The sequence below is a fragment of the Pteropus alecto genome, unplaced genomic scaffold (assembly GCF_000325575.1).
Source record: "Pteropus alecto unplaced genomic scaffold, ASM32557v1 scaffold176, whole genome shotgun sequence".
Lineage (NCBI taxonomy): Eukaryota > Metazoa > Chordata > Mammalia > Chiroptera > Pteropodidae > Pteropus > Pteropus alecto.
In genome coordinates, this window is record NW_006438644.1 from 1,506,504 (window position 1) to 1,524,792 (window position 18,289).

The 18,289-nt window shown below is 41.3% G+C and overlaps 1 protein-coding gene across 1 annotated transcript in view; it reads right to left on the bottom strand.

Annotated features, from left to right (window-relative positions):
- The window catches only part of PLEKHG1 (pleckstrin homology and RhoGEF domain containing G1), an 82,608-nt gene extending 64,599 nt beyond the window's left edge, over positions 1-18,009 (bottom strand). Inside the window, exon 1 of the mRNA XM_025049484.1 lies at positions 17,509-18,009. Coding sequence (XP_024905252.1) covers positions 17,509-17,916 — 408 coding nt within the window. The 5' untranslated portion in view covers positions 17,917-18,009. The remainder of the gene's footprint in view (positions 1-17,508) is intronic.
- Between the last annotated feature and the right edge of the window lie 280 nt (positions 18,010-18,289).

Sequence of the window (18,289 nt, forward strand, 5' to 3'; positions counted from 1 at the left end):
CCCTACACCAATGGCCTAAGAGCCTCCGCTCCACATGGAAACGTGGCCATCGATGTCTGCAGCGAAAACATGTCGTGTTCATAGATCCAACCACCACCCACGTGTCAGCCGAGGATGCTTCATTCTAGAGCACGGGACGTGTTGCAATAAGGACATCACATAACGGCCCATTAAAACAGAGGCAGCCACAGGGTCCCGCGTGCGCATCACCGGCTACTGTGCGTGTAACCCAATCATGCCTCGGACGGTAACGAACCGAACCGCATGGCTTAGTTACTGAGTCGGAACACTTTCTAGCATCTTTTCCTGACACGGAAACTGTAATACAGGTAAATCTCAAAGCAATCGGTCTGTATACAGTAGATGCTCAAGTAGCGCTCGCTTGATAGATACGGAACAAAGCCTTAGAGACAAAAGCCTAGTGCTATTTGTGCTAATTGACTTGGAACTTTAGCCCTGAAACGAAATAAAGTTTCGACCAGGCCAAAAGCAGGATAATATTAACTAGCGAGTGGAAAAAGATGGAAGGCATTAGCTGACTTCCCATCTACTGAGTCACACAGATGGATAATGACCTTTGAGGTCAAGCTATTTTACTCGAAAATTGCAGTGCAATGAAGCTGTATATATTAAAATAAAGAATCGACATGAGGACCGATCTGGTGATGGGCGGTTTTCAACGCGGATGACTGTGATTGTACTTCGGCGATTACGCGGATGACTGTGATTGTACTCTGGCGATTAGGAAATCCAGTGCTAAGTGCATATATACACACAGGCTAAGCCGTTCCTTCATCGCCCTGAAAAACGAGGAGCACCCCTAAGGGCATATTTTATTGCTTCTCTGGCTACACTGTTGATGTCATCACAGTAAGATCGCAACCAGAAGTTAGTTATTCACACAGAATCGGCCGTGGGCTTGGCGATCTGCGGGGCCGTAGGGAGAAGCACTATGCAAGCAGAGGGCGAAGCGGGGGTGCGGTTGGGCCAGCAGGATGGCGTGCTCTCCAGAAACTTGACCCGAAAGAGCTCCAGGCCTCTAGGATGGGGTAAACACAAAGATTTCTTTCCGTCATGCGTACCAGAGGCTTGGTTCCACTTCGTGCCCGCAGGGTGAAATGCATGATTTGAAGAAAGCTATTTTTCCTCTTCTCTGAAATCTTAAGCACATCACCTACAGCCATCTTGTTACTTAGAACAGAGAGGGGGGAGGGGAGAAGGAGAGCTGGAGGGCCTGACGGAGCACAGAAAGAGGTTTCCGTAAGCGATTTTTCAAGAAACTGTGTAGGATGAATTTTTACAGCAGCAATTTTACAATCTGAACAGAAGCACACTCCATGCTTGTTCTTGCGAATGGATGCAGTTTCCACCTGCTGCAAATATGTCCTAGAAGAACAGATTTACCTGGAGACCGAGCAGGGCACTGGGGACAGGACGGTAGATTCCTCATAAAGGCCTATGCTCCAGTGCTGCTCCAGATGCAGGGTGGCGGGAAATGCATGGGCTGCAAAGGCCAGCAGCCTCCCTGTTAAGTAGGGATAATACAGCTACCCACGCCTCCCCTTCATTCTGGGGGTTAAGTGACAAGGCCCATTCAAGGAGCTGGGCACAGGGTGCCCCACCTACACTAGCTGGTAGTGGAGGCTGTTGTGTGCCAGCTTCCTCCTCGTAGAGCAGGGAAATAGCCAGATTGGAGCCTCTTTTGGTTCAAAAGCAAATGAACTCTATTTGCACCCTGACGAATCGTAATAAAAACTTCTCCCACCACTTTTCTCTGCCCTAGGAAAGCTGATTATTAACCATCATTTTGTTGGGACAGGGTCTGAAGATTGTAAGAAGAGCCATACATACAAAATCCCCATGACACTCGAAAGTTTCCCAGACTCTGGCCCTCTCGCTAGCTACATCCACTGAACAATAAATCCTGCCTCTCCTGCTGTCTGTCTTTGGAAGGGGACCCCTCCTCCCTCTCATGGCTGCCTGGGTCTCGCTGTTCACCTCCCAGCACAAGGACATCCTAACCAACCTCTCCATTGTGAGCCCTGCCCCCTCCAGCTTTTCAGAGTGAATGTAGCGTGACCTTTCTAAAACTCAGATTTGATGCATGCCTCCTGCAGAAAATCCGGCCATGACTCCTGACAGTCTTCTTCGGCACAGAGGGAGGTCCTCCAAGGCTTGTACTCCTGCCTACCTTTCCAGACTGCTCCTTTACCACTTGGTAGCTCCCTCCCGTTCTCCCCGCAACACCCCAACACACTGGCACCCACTCCTTGTACTGTCAGGAGTGTCCCCTGTCCCCTCTTCTCTCAGGCTTCTCTGTCTTTACATGTTCTATTCTCACCAGCAAGATCCTCTCTCCTGCTGTCATTACCTGCTAAGCCCCCCTTCAAGATTCTACCTAGGAATCTTCCTCTGATCCTTCCCACCCCCTGTCTGGGTCAGCTGCTCCTAGGAGCATTTACAGTTGTAATTCCATAATATAGGAAGCCAGGGTAATCATCACACATTGCTATAGACATCTCTTTGTAGTTTCTTCTCTCCCTTAAAACTGACCTGAACGATTGGTAGGACTTATGCTTTAGCTCTCCCAGCACGGAATGTCTGCAGAATGAGCAACTGGGGCATCCATCCCTGTAAACCAGATCAACTGGTTAAGCGGGCGAACCAGAGGCTGGGAAGGCGAGGGTTAACTGAGTCCCTGGCGGATGTCTCTTCAGCGCTCTAAGTGACCAAAGTTGTATTGAACTGTAACCCAACCCAGCATTCCTCTTTTGCTCCCTCCCACTCCCCTTTGTCTCTGGGACAGCATTTTTTACAACACAGACCTCAGGAAGATGACAAAGGTTCCTAAACTATGCATTTTGTTTTTAACTCTCTTCCCACCCACCCCACTCTCTCCTTTGCACAAGAAAGGCTTCCTTCATCAAAAGTAGATTAACTCTCATCCTTTTCTCTACATTCATTTGCATTTTGGAACACCATTTAGGAGCTATAAACAGACCCCCGGGTCGAGTGATTTACCCACTGCTTTACCGGACAAAGGCGGCAGGCTTTTCAGCAGTTCTGTATTTACCCGTCCGCAGCTGCCAGAGGCCCGAGGGGCTGAGCCCTTCCTGACTCATCTCCCACTTAGAGCCTCTGAAAGGTTAACAGCAGAACTTTAAGCCCCATTATAAAGCTGAAAAAACACTTGTAACATTTCTTGTTGCTCCAAAGAGGAAAAAAGGCTTGTTTCAGAAGAAAATATTTTAAAGTGTAGTTTAAAGGAATAGCTCATTCTGCCTCCTCCCAAGACACACACACACACACACACACACACGCGCGCGCACACACACACACACACACACACACACACACACTGTCCTTAAACAAGGACACTGCATGTGGAAAAAACTGAGGAGTAATTTTGCCACTTGAAACCACAGACTTAGGCTGCAGCCTCTCTCCATTTTTTTATGTGGCCTACTTTGAGGGCAGGAGGTGCCAATGATTCAAGCACAAGAATCATTATAAATTCTTATATTAGTTTAACAAAACAAAGTATCTTCACATTTAGGACTAGCATTCCCTTTTGTTTTGGGCTGGACAGATGCTTGCAATTTCTCATCATGCCTTTATTATTTTCATAATTCCTCCCCTTCCAGAGTAAGGGTGATTCTCACTTTTTATAGAGTGTCATCTCACTTCTGTTGAGGGATCGGCTAATGTACAAGAATTTTCCCAAAGAATTAACAGTTAATTATAATGAATGAAATTCGGATACATACTACCACATGGATGAACCTGGGAAAACATTATGCTAAGTGAAAGAAGCCAGACACAGAAGGACAAATACTGTATAATTCCAGCAAATTCATAGACAGAAAGTAGACTGGGAGTTGCCAGAGGCTGGGGAAGGGGAGGATGGAAAGTTATTGTTTAACGGGTACGGAGTTTCTGTTTGGGATGATAAAAAAAGTTCTAGAAAGGGACACTGGCCATGGGTGCGCAACATTGTGAATGTGGCTCAATGCCACTGAACCGTATACTTAAAAATGGTTAAAATGGTACGTTCTGTTATATATATTTTACAACAGCGAAAAACATTTAAAAAGTCAACTATTATAATTAAATAATCACTTTGTTTATGAAGGCCAGGCACCTGACAATGTATTTTAGATGCTCTACCAAACATAATGAACATTTTTCTTGCTATTCAGTCTCATTAGTAAGGACTTCGGTTGTGCTCTGGGCCATAATTCACAAGTACAATTCACCAGGGTGACCCCGAGGTGAGTCTGCACCCATTCTAAATGGCCTTACATTAATTCATCTACTAAGGGTTCTTCCTCTGCTCCTCAGTGCTGTCACTTCTATCTCCTTCAGCTCCCTCCCTTTGCCATGGGCCAGGAAACCAAATAATTAAGCTTATTTTAAACATGGAGGTAAATAGGCTCTTAGTGAGAGCTTGGGGCCTCTCTTTGGTTAAAGACACAGGATTTACTGTTTGGCATTTGAAATATCTATTTTGGCTACTCAAAGGACTTCCTTATTTCCTAGTTACATTCTTGAGAGCTGAGGCTGGAGGAGATGCAGTCTCCAGTCATCTTTAGATTTGGGCATTTTTGAATTAGACTCATTTACAAAGGATGAAGCTGAGGTCAGACTGGTCATTTGTCCACGGGCACACAGCTGACTGTCAGCATGGCATGGGCACCCAGGCTGGTGCTCTGTCCCTTAAATCAATCTCACTTTGACCCGGCTCAAATCAAAATTCTGAAAAGAACTGAAGTCCTTTATGATATTAAGAATGAATTTCAATTACAAGTAGGTGTCAGGTAAACTAAAAATCACATGATACATCCTTTTTAAATTACAAAGTTAAAACCAGAGGGCAGAGGAGAGAAGGGAGGGGGGAGGTAGACTGGGTAAAGAGGGTCAAATATGTGGTGACAGAAAGAAATCTCATTATGGGAAGTGAACACACAGTGTAAATATATAGATGCCTCACTGTTAAAGTGTACAGCTTAGACTTGTTGGATTTTGTTAACCAATGTCACCATAAAAAAAATGAAGTAAAAAAATAAGTCACAAAGTTAAAATAATTTTCTGAACTACTTCTTTAACATAGATTAGTAATCACAAGATTATATTTTTAGAATCTATCAGAAATTATTGGCCTTGTCCAAATAATATCAATTCTATTAATAATAATAACTCTCAGTGGAGTGCTTACTGTATAGTGCCTAGCACTATGGTAAGCATTTTGCATGGATAATCTTACTTAATTTTCACAACAATCCTGAAACTTAGCGAAGTTCAGTAACTTGTCCAAGAACACACAGGGAAAGGGCAAAGTCAGGATTCAAATTCCGTTCTTATAGATTTTAGCTTTTCATCATTTCGTTATATTCTCCAGGAGGTGGGGGAAGTAATTTATGTTGGCTTTAAATGTCTGTTGTTTGCTTTATAAAGAAAAGGGGGGGAAGTTTCCTTTAAGACTATGGACCTCATTGTTGATTGCCTATTGGACTCTGGAGAGCTTTAAGAAAAACTGATGCCGCCCCCCAAAATTCTGATTTCTTTAGTCCAGGGGGTAGCTTAGGTGACTGGAATTGTAAAGCCCCTAGGTAATAATCACACGCAGACTTTGCTTTAAAAAAAAAAAAAAAAATCTTTTTTTTAGTTGCTTTTCCTAACTAGACTGTTTAGGTGATAACTAATAGCCCCTTTGAACCTGTTTATGAGCATTTACTATCTATCTCTGGTATGAATCTAGCTGATGACCAGCTAATTGCATGTTTCTCAGAAGGGATCTTTACGATATTTTAGTTTTTCCTATTTTTGAAGTAGGGATTTTCTCCTCGTAGATTTTCATACCCAAACCAGTTTTTCAACATTCTAGATAATTTTGAATATTAAGTAAATGTACACATATTATCAGTAAACTACCTTATTCCTTTTCAAATAGGATCTGCAGCTTCAGAGCCAGCTTCTAGTTCAGAACAGAGGTTGGCAGAAGGGGTCCCCGAGCATTCAGTGGTCTATTAATGACCTCAGCAGACTAGTCCAGACTCTCTGGTGTTGCAGGAGGCAATTCTCACCCTCACCGGGCTACTTACATCCATGCTAGGGGATGAAAGGGCAGTTTCACAGGCTGCTTTAGACTTGTCTCAAGAAGTTGCTAAGGAAGTGTCCCTGACTGTCCCCACTTGTCCTCTGTACCACCGCTATGGTTTCGTCTCAGTGATGTGGTGGTTAGATGGAGAAGTGACAAGATCTCCCCTTCACACACGTCCATGTCAATTTTGTCCTTGTCAATGGCTGAGATGTAGAAAACCGGGCAATAAAAGTTATATGTTTCCAGAAAATTTTATCAACGAGAATGTATGAGGGCCCTTCTTAGTTGGCACATTGATTACCAATGAATAATGTTAATGTCCATTTATTATCAATGTTAAATGGACATTAACATTATTCATTGGTAATAAATTATTACCAATTCACGCATCTTGTTTTCTCTAGTTGTTTCTAGATGAAATGGATGGTAGATAGGACCTGGATACGGTCTTGGCACTGCCAATACTTCCTTGCAGGCTTGAACAGTGAGTGTTCCCACTGTGCCCGGTCTATGCCAGGTCTGTGCTTAAGCACTTAATGGGCGTCACCTCATTCAACTCCCCCCTAAGCCCCAGGAGGTAGATAATATCTCTTTCATTTTAAGATAAAGAAATCACACGTTATAGAAGTTAAGTCACTGTTCAATGTCAAAGGCAGCCAATGACAGAACTAGGATTTGCATTCAGCTGGAAAAATCACTCGGCTCTCTGAATAACCATTTCCTCATCTATAAAAATGGACAAAATAATTCATTCAGCAAACATTTCCTGACAGCCTATTAAGGGTCAGATACAGTGCTGAATGTGAGGAATAGAACACTTAGCCAACATACCTCACCCTTTCAGAATCTATAATTGGTTAGACCTCGTTGAGTGACTTTCCAGTTCTAAAATTTGTTGTGGTTCTATCTAATCAAAAATTCTGTGAAATTGGAAGCAACCTACGTGTCCATCAAAAGAGGAATGGATAAACAAAATGTGATATATGCATACAATGGAATATTATTCAACCTTAAAAAGGAAGAAAATTCTGGCACATGCTACAACATGGGTGAAACTTGAAGACATTATACTGAAGAAATAAGCCAGTCACAAAAGGACAAATGCTGTATGATTCCACGTAGAAGGTATATGAGGTATCTAAAGCAGTCAAATTCATAGGAACAGAAAGTAGAATGGTGGTTAGTAGAAGGAGGGGAGAAGGGGAGTTATTGTTTAATAGACAGAATTTCAGCTTTGCAAGATGAAGAGAATTCTGAAGACTGGTCGTACATTGTGAAAATACTGTGGCAACTGTACTGTATACTTAAAAATGATTAAAATGGTAAAATTTATGTTATATGTATTCTGCCAAAATTTTTATTTATTTATTTATTTATTTTTAAAGAAAAGAAGGTTGCCTGAGGCTGGGGAGAGGGAGATAAAGAGTTATTGTTTACTGGGTACAGAGATTCAGTTTGGGGTGATAGAAAAATTTGGGATGGATGGTGGTGATAGTTGTGGGACAATTTAAATGTACTGAATGTCATTGAACTATATGCTTAAAAATAGTTAAAACGATCAATGTTATGTATATTTTACTACAATTAAAAGAGATTTTAAAAATTCCATGCAAGCTGCTATACAGAACTACGCTATCCCCATAAATGGCAAAGTAGTCTTGGTGAGCAGAAGAGAAATTGAAAACATGAATGATCAGAAAACAGTTAACTACTAGGTTATGTAGAGTGATAAGCCATACATCAGGCCATGCTGCTGCTTCCTTTTCTGTGAGTTATAGAGAGAGTTGCTTTGACTCACACAGACTGACATTAGCCTCGAATTTACCTAGGCAAATGACGTTAGGTCAGAATTTACCTAGGTAAATTCTTTTATGCGATTCGTTTCACAAGGTGCAAGCAACATCTACTCTTTGGAAGAAATTTCTGGTGATGGGAAAATTCTCCCAACTTGAAAGTTGGTTTGTTTAGATCATAATTTTTTGAATTCTATAATTTTCTACCCACTCAGTATAATTGAATAGTCAAGATGGCACACACCCAAAAGCAGTATCATTCTAACCTACTGAACAGGACCTGTTTTAGCAAATCTTCAACAGAATTCTGCCTACAGGCAGTCTTTGAAATATACTAGCTGATCTTTAGCAGACCAGTAATAATGGCTACTCCGTCGCCAGAGTTAACTTAAGTTTTCAAAATGCCTTTTCATTAAAAAGCAAAATGTTGCCTTAAAAGAAAGGCCTACTAGAACGGGAAGGGGTGTTCTAGTTGGAGGCATTTTTGCAAATTTTTGATCACTCGAAAGAAATGAATGTACTCAGTTACATCTGAAAAGTACAGTTTCTATTTTCCTTTTTTCTCCCATTTTGTGGTAAGTTGATCCTTTAATACACTGCCTAACTGAATCTGTAAGTGTAGGTGGAAAGAAATTATTCCAATTTTAACACCAGAAACTCACTAATATTTGCCTCTTAAATCTCCTTGTTGTACTGAGTTTCAAGGATACCAAATGCTATAGTTTGTGCAAGAATATTTGACCAAATTGTGCAAATCCTTTCAGTGAAAAAAAAAAAAAAATCTAACTATTTGTATTTACAGGTAATCACATTTGCTGGTCCAAGATTAGGGTAGGTGTTCAAAAATATAAATAAACTCAAACTGTTAAGAAAACTTGGAATTCTTTTAAACCATTTTTTCTTATAAGGTAGAAATAAGAAATGCGCTAAGGATATCTGTCATAGTCTTTATCGGTCTATGGAAGACCATGTGCGTTGACAACTGGTATAGCATGTTTTGGTTTTCCAGTCTGAGCAAAGGGCTGAGGGGGTGGTGAGACCTATTCGTAATGGGTCATAACACTGCAAACAATATGTACAATCAGTTCTATCACATTTGTTTTGAAAACATAAATTTGTTCCCACACGATTACTATATTAGGGATTGATTTGAACTTAATTCAAATTTCTCAGTTTTGCCTTTGCTTTCGGGCAGGATTTCATCCACAAGAAACACGAGATGAACGCGGAGAACTGCACCCAAATTTCACAGCTCAGCACAGAAATACAAAGCACACATACCCCTCAAACGCCCACAGACTACTTCAGTCCACCTGCGTGCATTATGAGCCACACCTATTCACGTCAGGTGAAGCAACTTGGTGTTGACGGCAGGTAACCCTGTTTCATAATAACTCATAAGCTGCAAGCCTGCAGATGGCTTCCTCTCGAATTTTTTTCTCTCTTCTCTTAGCCTGTGTTACATTCCTCCCCCTCTGTTCTCTGTTCTTTCTCCTCTTTATGGGTCTTTTTTTCCCCCATTTTTCCTCTTGCTCCTTTGGGATGTTCTCTTCTTCTCAAGTAGAGAGTGGCAGGTGTGGGAACCAGGTGACTTCCACATGAAAGTTCAGGTTTTTTCATGGTGAAGTGTCATATTTACTATAGTATATATGTATTTCTTAATCCTTTAACATAAATAAAACTGCTTCCAGTTTTTAGATTCCTATCTTTTTTAAATATCCTCAATGATGTTTTTGAGTGTTGTGCTCAGCACCCAGTTTTCCTACAAGCCCTATTACCCCCCCCCCACCCATGTGATTTTGCACAGTGAGTGACTTTTAGGAACATATATGTCATGTAACATTACAGCAGAACCAACTGTAGGTACTTCAAAACTCATACAGCTTTTCTCTCTTCCTTGAGACAGACATTTGACAGGCGTGTTAAAAACGACCTCTACCTATAAACTGTCTCAGATCTTGAATTCTTGCAGCCCAGAAAGAACTCCCTCTGAATCCTGACTCAGGGCCACTAACTCCCGGACATCCTTAGACTGACCTTGACTAGTTGTCCTGGCCCCAAGTTTCAAGAAGTAAGTCACAAGTCAGGATTGTGGGAACTCAAAGGAGATCTTTTCACTACCTGAGATTCAGTATTTCTTGGGCAGAACTGAGAAATGTCACTGCATCCATAACTATTATATGAATTAATGAACATCACCCTATCGCTGTAAAGTTTTGAGTAATTTGAAAACTGTTCCACAGCTAAATGTTGAAAACATACAGCTGAATCTTGAACAACACAGGGATTATGGGTACCAACCCCCACACAGTTGTGAATCCATATGTAACTTCTGACTCTCTGAAAGCTTTATAGCACTCGTCCCTTGGTATCCGAGGGAGATTGGTTTCAGGACCCTCTGTGGATACCAAACTCTGCAGATGCTCAAGTTCCCTACGTAAAATGGTGCAGATCGATGCATACACACAGTTGGACCTCCACATTCGTGGACTGAAATGGTACAGAACACAGCAACCTTGGAAGCCGTGTACCGAAGATGACAGCCTCATCGGCTTGGGTTCCTGATGACTACGTGGAGGCGTGCCGCTCCTGCTAACCTGAACACACACACATGACTGTGACAGGAGCAGGAAATGAACTTCCGTTGTATTAAACCACTAAATGTGGGGGGTCTGTTTGTTACTGTGGCTTAGCCTACCTAACCTTATACACTATGTATTCCAAATCTCTAGAACACTTGGTCTCAACCAGAGGCAATTCTGTCCCCCAGTGGATATCTGGCAATGTCTAGAGACATTATTGGTTGCCATAAGCAGGGGAGGTGGTGGTTCTAATGGCATCCAGTGGGTGGAGGCCAAGTTTTCTGCTAAACATCCCACAGTGCACATGACTATGCCCCACACCGAGAACCATCCATTCCAAAATGACTATGGTGCTGTTGGTGCAAACCCTGCTCTAGAGAGCTGAGGAAGATGGCCGAAAACCTTGACCCCTCTGCCAGACTCTGACAGGAGATTCGTGACAACAGTGTGGACTAGTGGCGGAAGGAGTGGTCATTGAGTGACACGTGGGTTCCAGTTCCCGCTCTACCGCTAGCAACTTCCGGGATCTAGGACAAGTTCCTTTATCCTTTGTACATCCGATATTCTTGTGCTCAAACAGGAAGATTATAATCGTACCCACACGATGGGGATGTGAGTGAGGACGGAAGTACTAATCCAGTGCCTGTTATATGATAAGTACTCAAATATTACTTGTTGCTAATATTATCATCTTTGCGTGCTTTTGTTGTTATTAAGACATATTTCTAGAAAATTTAGTAGTGGTATCTACACAGTAGTAAAATTTACAGCTGTTGGAATCCATGAGGTGATGAGAACAGTCACAAAGCTTAAAGTGTCACACTGGTCACACTGTCTACCATGCTTGCAAGAGAGTCTGACCAGGATGGGTATTTTAAATAGCTTTCCTAAGTTTTGACTCAAAGTCTGGTCATAAATTAAGATTTGGCTGTAAAGATTTTTTCTGTAACTGAGTAACCTAAACTGGCATTAGTGATTAAATACACACGGATTCTCGTGAGCAGCCAGCAGCTACTTTTGCATAGCAACTCTGCAAACCTCAATGCACTTTGCTTTTAAATTTTGCTCACTGTGAACTGTTTTTGTTGCTCATTAGCAATGAATCAGAAGGCATTAACAGAAGATTCTAGATGGGAAAATCCATTAGGAATGGAGAGAGGTAAAAGGGTTCCCGTTCTTCCTCCCACGTTAGATGGCAACGGGTAGAAGAGAGTGACACTCTTCATCACTGTGGTTTTCAGTTTCTGTCACTGTTGGGTGGCGAGAGATGACATAGAGGTAGCATAGGGAGGAAGGGGGTGTGATGATAATAATAACAATAACAATAATAATAAAGAAACATGAAAACGAATAGTCATTGAAACTGGGGGATTATATACAGTGATTAGAGGTGCTATTTAAGGACTACTTTTTGCATATTCAGAAAACTATCTAACAGGCCTGCTTCTAAATGATCATAGGTCTTAAATGGTTTTAAGAAAGATCTCATTCACCCTTATGATAAAAGCCCTCAGAGGGAAAAACGAATAGAGACATTCACATAAAAGCGCTCATATGCCATGTAAAAGAAAAAGCGCATTAAATTGTGCCAAGTACTACAGTGCAAGTTCTCTATTAAATCCACCCACATAACAAGCCTTCATTAAAGACAATCCCTGCCAAGCCCTACACTCTAGCACTGAACACATATTTCCCTTAGGATTCAAGAATGCTAGTGTCTACAAACCTTATAAAAAGTGTCAGTATAATAAACGTTATTTAAACCAGAGGGAAAGTATTGAGCGAGGACATCTGCAAGTACCAAGATAAATAACATCTATGACAGTTCACCAATTCTCAACGGCCTTCTCCCTTGGGAGAAGACCTTTCTCCTCTTGTCAAGCGTCCTAAGCAGTTATGGCTGGTCAAGGGAAGGCCCATGTGGAATCAGTCCTTTATCACTCAGGGCAATAGTGACAGAGACACGACTATCCTCCCCACACCCAACGATTCTGTCTCTCCAACACAATCAATAGGAATTCAGGCTTCATCAGAAACCACCTCAAATCAAGTGTCGTCCTTGAGGGAGGGGTGGCCCTGGACGAAGCAAACTCAGGTTCCATTCTACCCAAGTCTTAGTCACTTGATGAGCTAAGTCTCGAAGCAGAGTTAATGGTCCAGTCATGGCCCAGACTCCTCAGGTCTGGTCCCTGGGTTTCCTTTTTCTTTCTGCACAAATATGGGAGAAGGCTTGCTTCCCAACATGAGCTAAGTCTTGAAGCAGAGTTAATGGTCCAGTCATGGCACAGACTCCTCAGGTCTGGTCCCTGGGTTTCTGCACAAATATGGGAGAAGGCTTGCTTCCCAAGTGGAAGAGAGTTCTCCTTCCAATGAATTGGATGCCTCTAGTACCAAGAGCAGCCCCTTGTCTAAGCTCTGGCAATGAGCAGAATAGTTTTCAATGTGTTTCATGTCCCTAAGTGTGTGAAAAGTATCCACCTACCCTGACACTGTGTGTACTATCATGAGATAAGCAAAGAGAAACGAGAGGTGGGCAGGGGTCAGAGATCACCATTCTCATCCTACAGCTTTTGAACAATGCTGAATGCTGTCAACAAAACTATGTTTAAGGCTTTGGCTTTTAAAATGTTTAAATTTTAATAATACTCATTTCTTAGCTTTTTTAACACACTGTATGGATAAAGGTACTTGAAAAGGATTTTAGTTCTCTAGAACATGATGGAAAAAAATACACATATGTTACACAATATTCTACCCACTTTTTTCATAATACACATGTCCTCAACACTCCCAAAGATGATGATTTAATTTAGCATCTCTTATAGTTCAAAGATGACATTTTGTAGTAGGGATGTAACTTCCAATTACACAACATTATGTAACATTATGAACTATTTAAAAACTTTCCTAAAAGGTTAAAACAGGCCATGAACTATATCCAGGGCCAAAGCTTCTGAGGCACTCAAAGGCTCTTTGATAGATCATTTAGAAAGATTAAAGAAACCCACTCTACCCACGAGAGTCCCTGCTCAGTCAATCCGAGGTCACAGTGAAATGAAAGAGACCCTCGTTTTCTACTTTCCAACTATGGATTTCTCTCCAGACATTTTTTTTTTTCTCTTCCAAAATTGTATCATTGGCTACTTAACTTTTAACTTTAAAAATGTGATTTCTATTTATTATCTCATTTTGTTTGAGACTATTATTAGGAGCCATATAGAGAAATGGAAATAACAGCTCCATTATTCCTTTGAGTAGGGGTGACAGTCAAGACCTCACCTCTCTGTCTCTCTCTCTCTCTCTCTTTCTCTCTCTCTCTCTCTCTCTCCCTCTCTCTCTCAAATATCAAGTGGGCAAAAGCAAATGACTTGGATATCGGGCAAAGGAGCACAAGATGGAGCAGCCACTATGGAGGAGGGAGCAGGAGGCCCAGAGAGAAGTGTCTTGGCAGTCATGCAAGGAATGAAGAGTAATAGAAATGAGAACGATAACATTTTTTAGTTAAATTTTCAAAAAGCATTAAGAAGTCATTTCTGAACCCCTAAATGGCATGAGAAAGAAAAAATACCTATGTATTTGGGATTATACAATGTCTCTACATATGGAAAAGGATACAACCTGCTTTGCATATGTAACCAACGTCTGGGAAACTTATTGTCTAAATAAAGTTAGAAAGACCTCTTCTCAGAAGTAAGCTCCTCTCGTGATATTGAATATATCAAATCACATTGTGTTAATGTCTCTTCGATCAGTGTCTGTATCCATGATCCTTCCCCAAAATGTTCTTATTTATAAATCCTAAAAACCAAATTTAAACCTGAGCTGTGAGGATTATGTATGGACATAGTATAGAGAAAAAATGTACTACTTACAGGGGAAATTAGTTAAACTGAGAATGACTATTAAAAGGATCTCAGTTAGACAGGATTCAATAAAGCAGAGCACAGAAAGTTCAAAACTGTGCTATTGCATAAATGAAAAGTGACTTACCAGTTATCACTATAAATGATTAGACTGCCCTCCTCACCCCAGCCCAGAAATAATACTTGCTGAGAAAGACCCAAGTAACAAACAGCTCTGCCTTGCAGGTGTGGTGAGAGCTTATCACAGTAGGTTGTTAATGAGCAGCCCTTTTTCCAATTTAAAATTCTGCACTTAGAAAATCAAGGATATTGGAGGAGTCAGCGAGAGAATTGTACAAACAGGTTAGACACGGATGAAGGAAAACAGATTTTAAAGGAATTGGGACTTTGTATTTTAAATTAATACCCTTTATAACAGTCTCTCCTGGGTAGCGTTGCTGCAAGTGAGAAAATACAGTAAGTCCTCACGCAATGTCGTCACAGGTTCTGTGACGACACGGGAAACGGAAACGATGTATAACTAACTGAGCCAATGTAGCGAGGCCAACTGGTACAAACGAGCGGGCATTTCCTCTGGCATCTCATCAATGCTCTAATAATGGACATTATTCCAGGACCTGCTGTAATTGGTTACTCTTCATTAAGGTAAGAACCAGGTAAGATGGGTCTAACCATTCTGTTAAAATTGTGATCTAGAAAAACAGAGACAGTCACATAGCAAAAGAATGTGAAGAAAGGACAGCCACGACTATTCCCTGATTGAAGAGATTGTCGCTGTCTAGGTGGTAACGGTGGGTGACTCAAGGTCTTTGGAGACTTCTGGAACAAAGTGGTATCTACTTCTTCCCACCTGGGTACCTCCTTGTGCTGTTGGGGCTTTTCTTCCCCAACTACCCTCCCTCCCAACACCCTTCTTCACCTTTCCTCTCCCTAACTATGTGTCACCTCAGATTTTCAGAGGATGAATTAGAAATAATCCAACTGAATTCAAAATAATGTCAGAATCACCCATTTACATTTTTTTCCCTAATTAAATTTCTGATGTAGTGAATTGGCTAATCTGATTATTTTTCTGAAAGACCCTAGGTAAGACATAGTATAGTTACTCTCAATCAGCAAATTCAAAGGAGGCTGGTGATAATTTCCATTTATTGCTTGCCATGTGCCAGGCACTGTCGTAAGAGCTTTTCATATCTAATCTAATTCTCATAATAATCCTGTGAGGTAGGTACTATTTATTAGTCCCATTTTACAGGCAATGAAACATAGGCACAAATTTACTGTGTAATAAAGCAATCAGCAAACTATGGCCATTTGGTCATATCCGTCCCTAAAGTTTTACTGGAATGTCCACACCCATTCATTGACGTAGTGTCTAAGGCTGATTTTTCAGCTACAATGGCAGAGCTGAGCAGTTGTGACTGAGACCTCAGGGCCCAGAAAGCCCAACATATTTACTATCTGGCCCTTTATAGAAAATGTCCATCAATGCCTAATGTAAAACATGATTAATTCATGGATAAAGAAAAAAAAAGCAAGAACATTTGGACAGCCTGAAATAGAACCTCTACTGAAACCTTAGCCAATACTCTTTCTTGATTGTTTTTCTTCTTTTTCTTTTTCTTGTCACCAGAAAGGATTTATTCGGGGGGAAAAATGATTGCGATCTGAAACACGTAGACATGGCGACTTACGCGAACACTCTACTCTCTTCATCTCCTTTGTTTCATTCATATCTTACCTTATTTTTCCTCATTCAGGTTTATCAACTGGCCTCAGAGAAAGCAAGAATGTTCACGGGATCCCAGTACAGTAAAGAAAGGGTCCTCCCCTCAATATAGCAAGTTTTGATTAGGTGAAAAAGATTCCAAGAAAGAAAGAGGGAGGGAAAAAAAGGAGAGACCAAAGAAAGCTTGACCATCATAAATTTCCTGAGAGATTGTAAAAGTTTTGGCAGTTTCACAGGTATTTCTTCTCAAGTACAAATGACATCATTGTTGAAATTAAAACAATTGGCCTGGCTTATTCGACATTTGGTATCGCATATTGTTTGGTTGAGCATCAATTGATTTTTCTATTTTTACTGGGAAGTTATGTCATAACTATTTTTAGTAGACAATGTCTGCTTCTATTGTTTGTGGAACTCGACACGCAATCATGCCTTAGAATTTTTTTGCTAAAGCCAGAAGAACGTATGTATTTAGTGGAGAATGTTCTCATCAGCAAATATTCTACTATATTCTGAAATCTATTTTGGATTAAAAGTCTAAAATAGGAAGTAGGCACTAACAGATGAAAGAATTTGGCATATTACTAGGCAGCAAAGTGAGCATACCTTTATAATAGATACATTTGCCTTTGAAATATTAATATTTTTCACATTACTTGAGAATGAGTTAACATCTGATAATTCTTACTTTATCCTTAAAAACCTACCTATAAATCAAAGTCAAATTAATAATTGAATTTCCAGAGTACATAATCTGGCACATAAGCTGAACTCAATTTACACAGTCCAATAATTTATGCAAACTTGTTTACTATAAAAGTGAACAAAAATTCCAAGACAAGACAAAGCCCAGTTGTGTCTACTTTTCACCGCCTTCCCCCAAATGCCAACCAACCATTACAGAGAACAGCATAGAACAGTATTTCCCAAGTCTGTCTGCACATTAGAATCACCTGAGACCTTTCACAATTCCACCACCCAGGCCACACCCCAGACTCATCAAATTAGATTCTCTAGAGGTGGGACACAGGTATCAGTAGTCTCGGAAGCTCCCAGACACCAGTTGACAGTTCTGATTAAAGTGAAGATAGCCTAATGGGACTCTATCTGGATACATCTGACAACTCCATCCTCTGTCTGCTCCACTATCTGCCAGCCACTCAGATCTTTGGTGTAGGATTTCTTCACACGACATACTGGTGAACGTATGGGTATTATTATTCTTGCTCCTAACGCTTAATCAATTTGTTAATGCAAATATTAAGAAGATTTTAACAATGAGTACAGCCATAGGGTTTGTCGTACTTTCTTCTGATCTGTTTTAAACATTCACATTACTTCTGCATCTCAGGAGACAGTGCATCCCTGACACCTGGCTTTGTTCTTTAGTTTGCAAGCATATTTATCCCACGTGACACATTTTAAAAAAAGTTTGCCTTACCTCTACGATGCTTTTTAAATCTTGCACGTAAGTCCTTTCGGTCTCCAGAATTTCCTGGACAACTCTATCCACATAGAGGAGCTTGGGGCTAGTGGCCGATTCCACACTCGTTTTGGTGGCCCCATTTGCCTCCACTCTCCGCTGGGCCCGGAGCTGCCTTTCGTCACCCTCATCTGTGCTCTGTTGCCCGGCTGGGCTGTCCCTCTGCAGCTCACTGCTGGAAAATGGCCTGGCTGGAATCAGCTCCAGTTTTATGGCCCCTGCTTCCTTATCCTGGTGAAACAAGCCCAAGTGGCTATTTGATACTAAGGTCATCCTGCTGCCGAAGGACCCGTGGCTGTCCCTGGAAGAGGCAGAGGATGACGTGGAGCCGAAGCTGACTGGGCGGTCGCTGTCAGAGAGTTCCATGGTCTTCAGTCCTTGGGAGTGGGGATGCCTGGCGGTGGTCCCGGGAGCTGGAACTTCGGTTACAGCTGATGGCACTTCAAGACGCAACTGGCGCACATCTATACACATTAAAAAAAAAGAAAAAGAAAAAGGACAATATAGACAAGGTAAGCAAGTATTGTAAATTACATCAAGCTGAAGGTTTAAAGGTCAAAACCCAGCCCAAACGTATGTAATGAGTTAGATATAGAAATGGAAAGATACCCAAGGTAGGGTGAGTGGCAAAGTTAAGAGTTTCTATAGCATCACCTGGGAACGTGCTAGAAATGCAGAGTCTCAGGCACTAACCCCAGACCTCCTGAACTTCAGTCTGCATTTTAACAAGACGCTAATG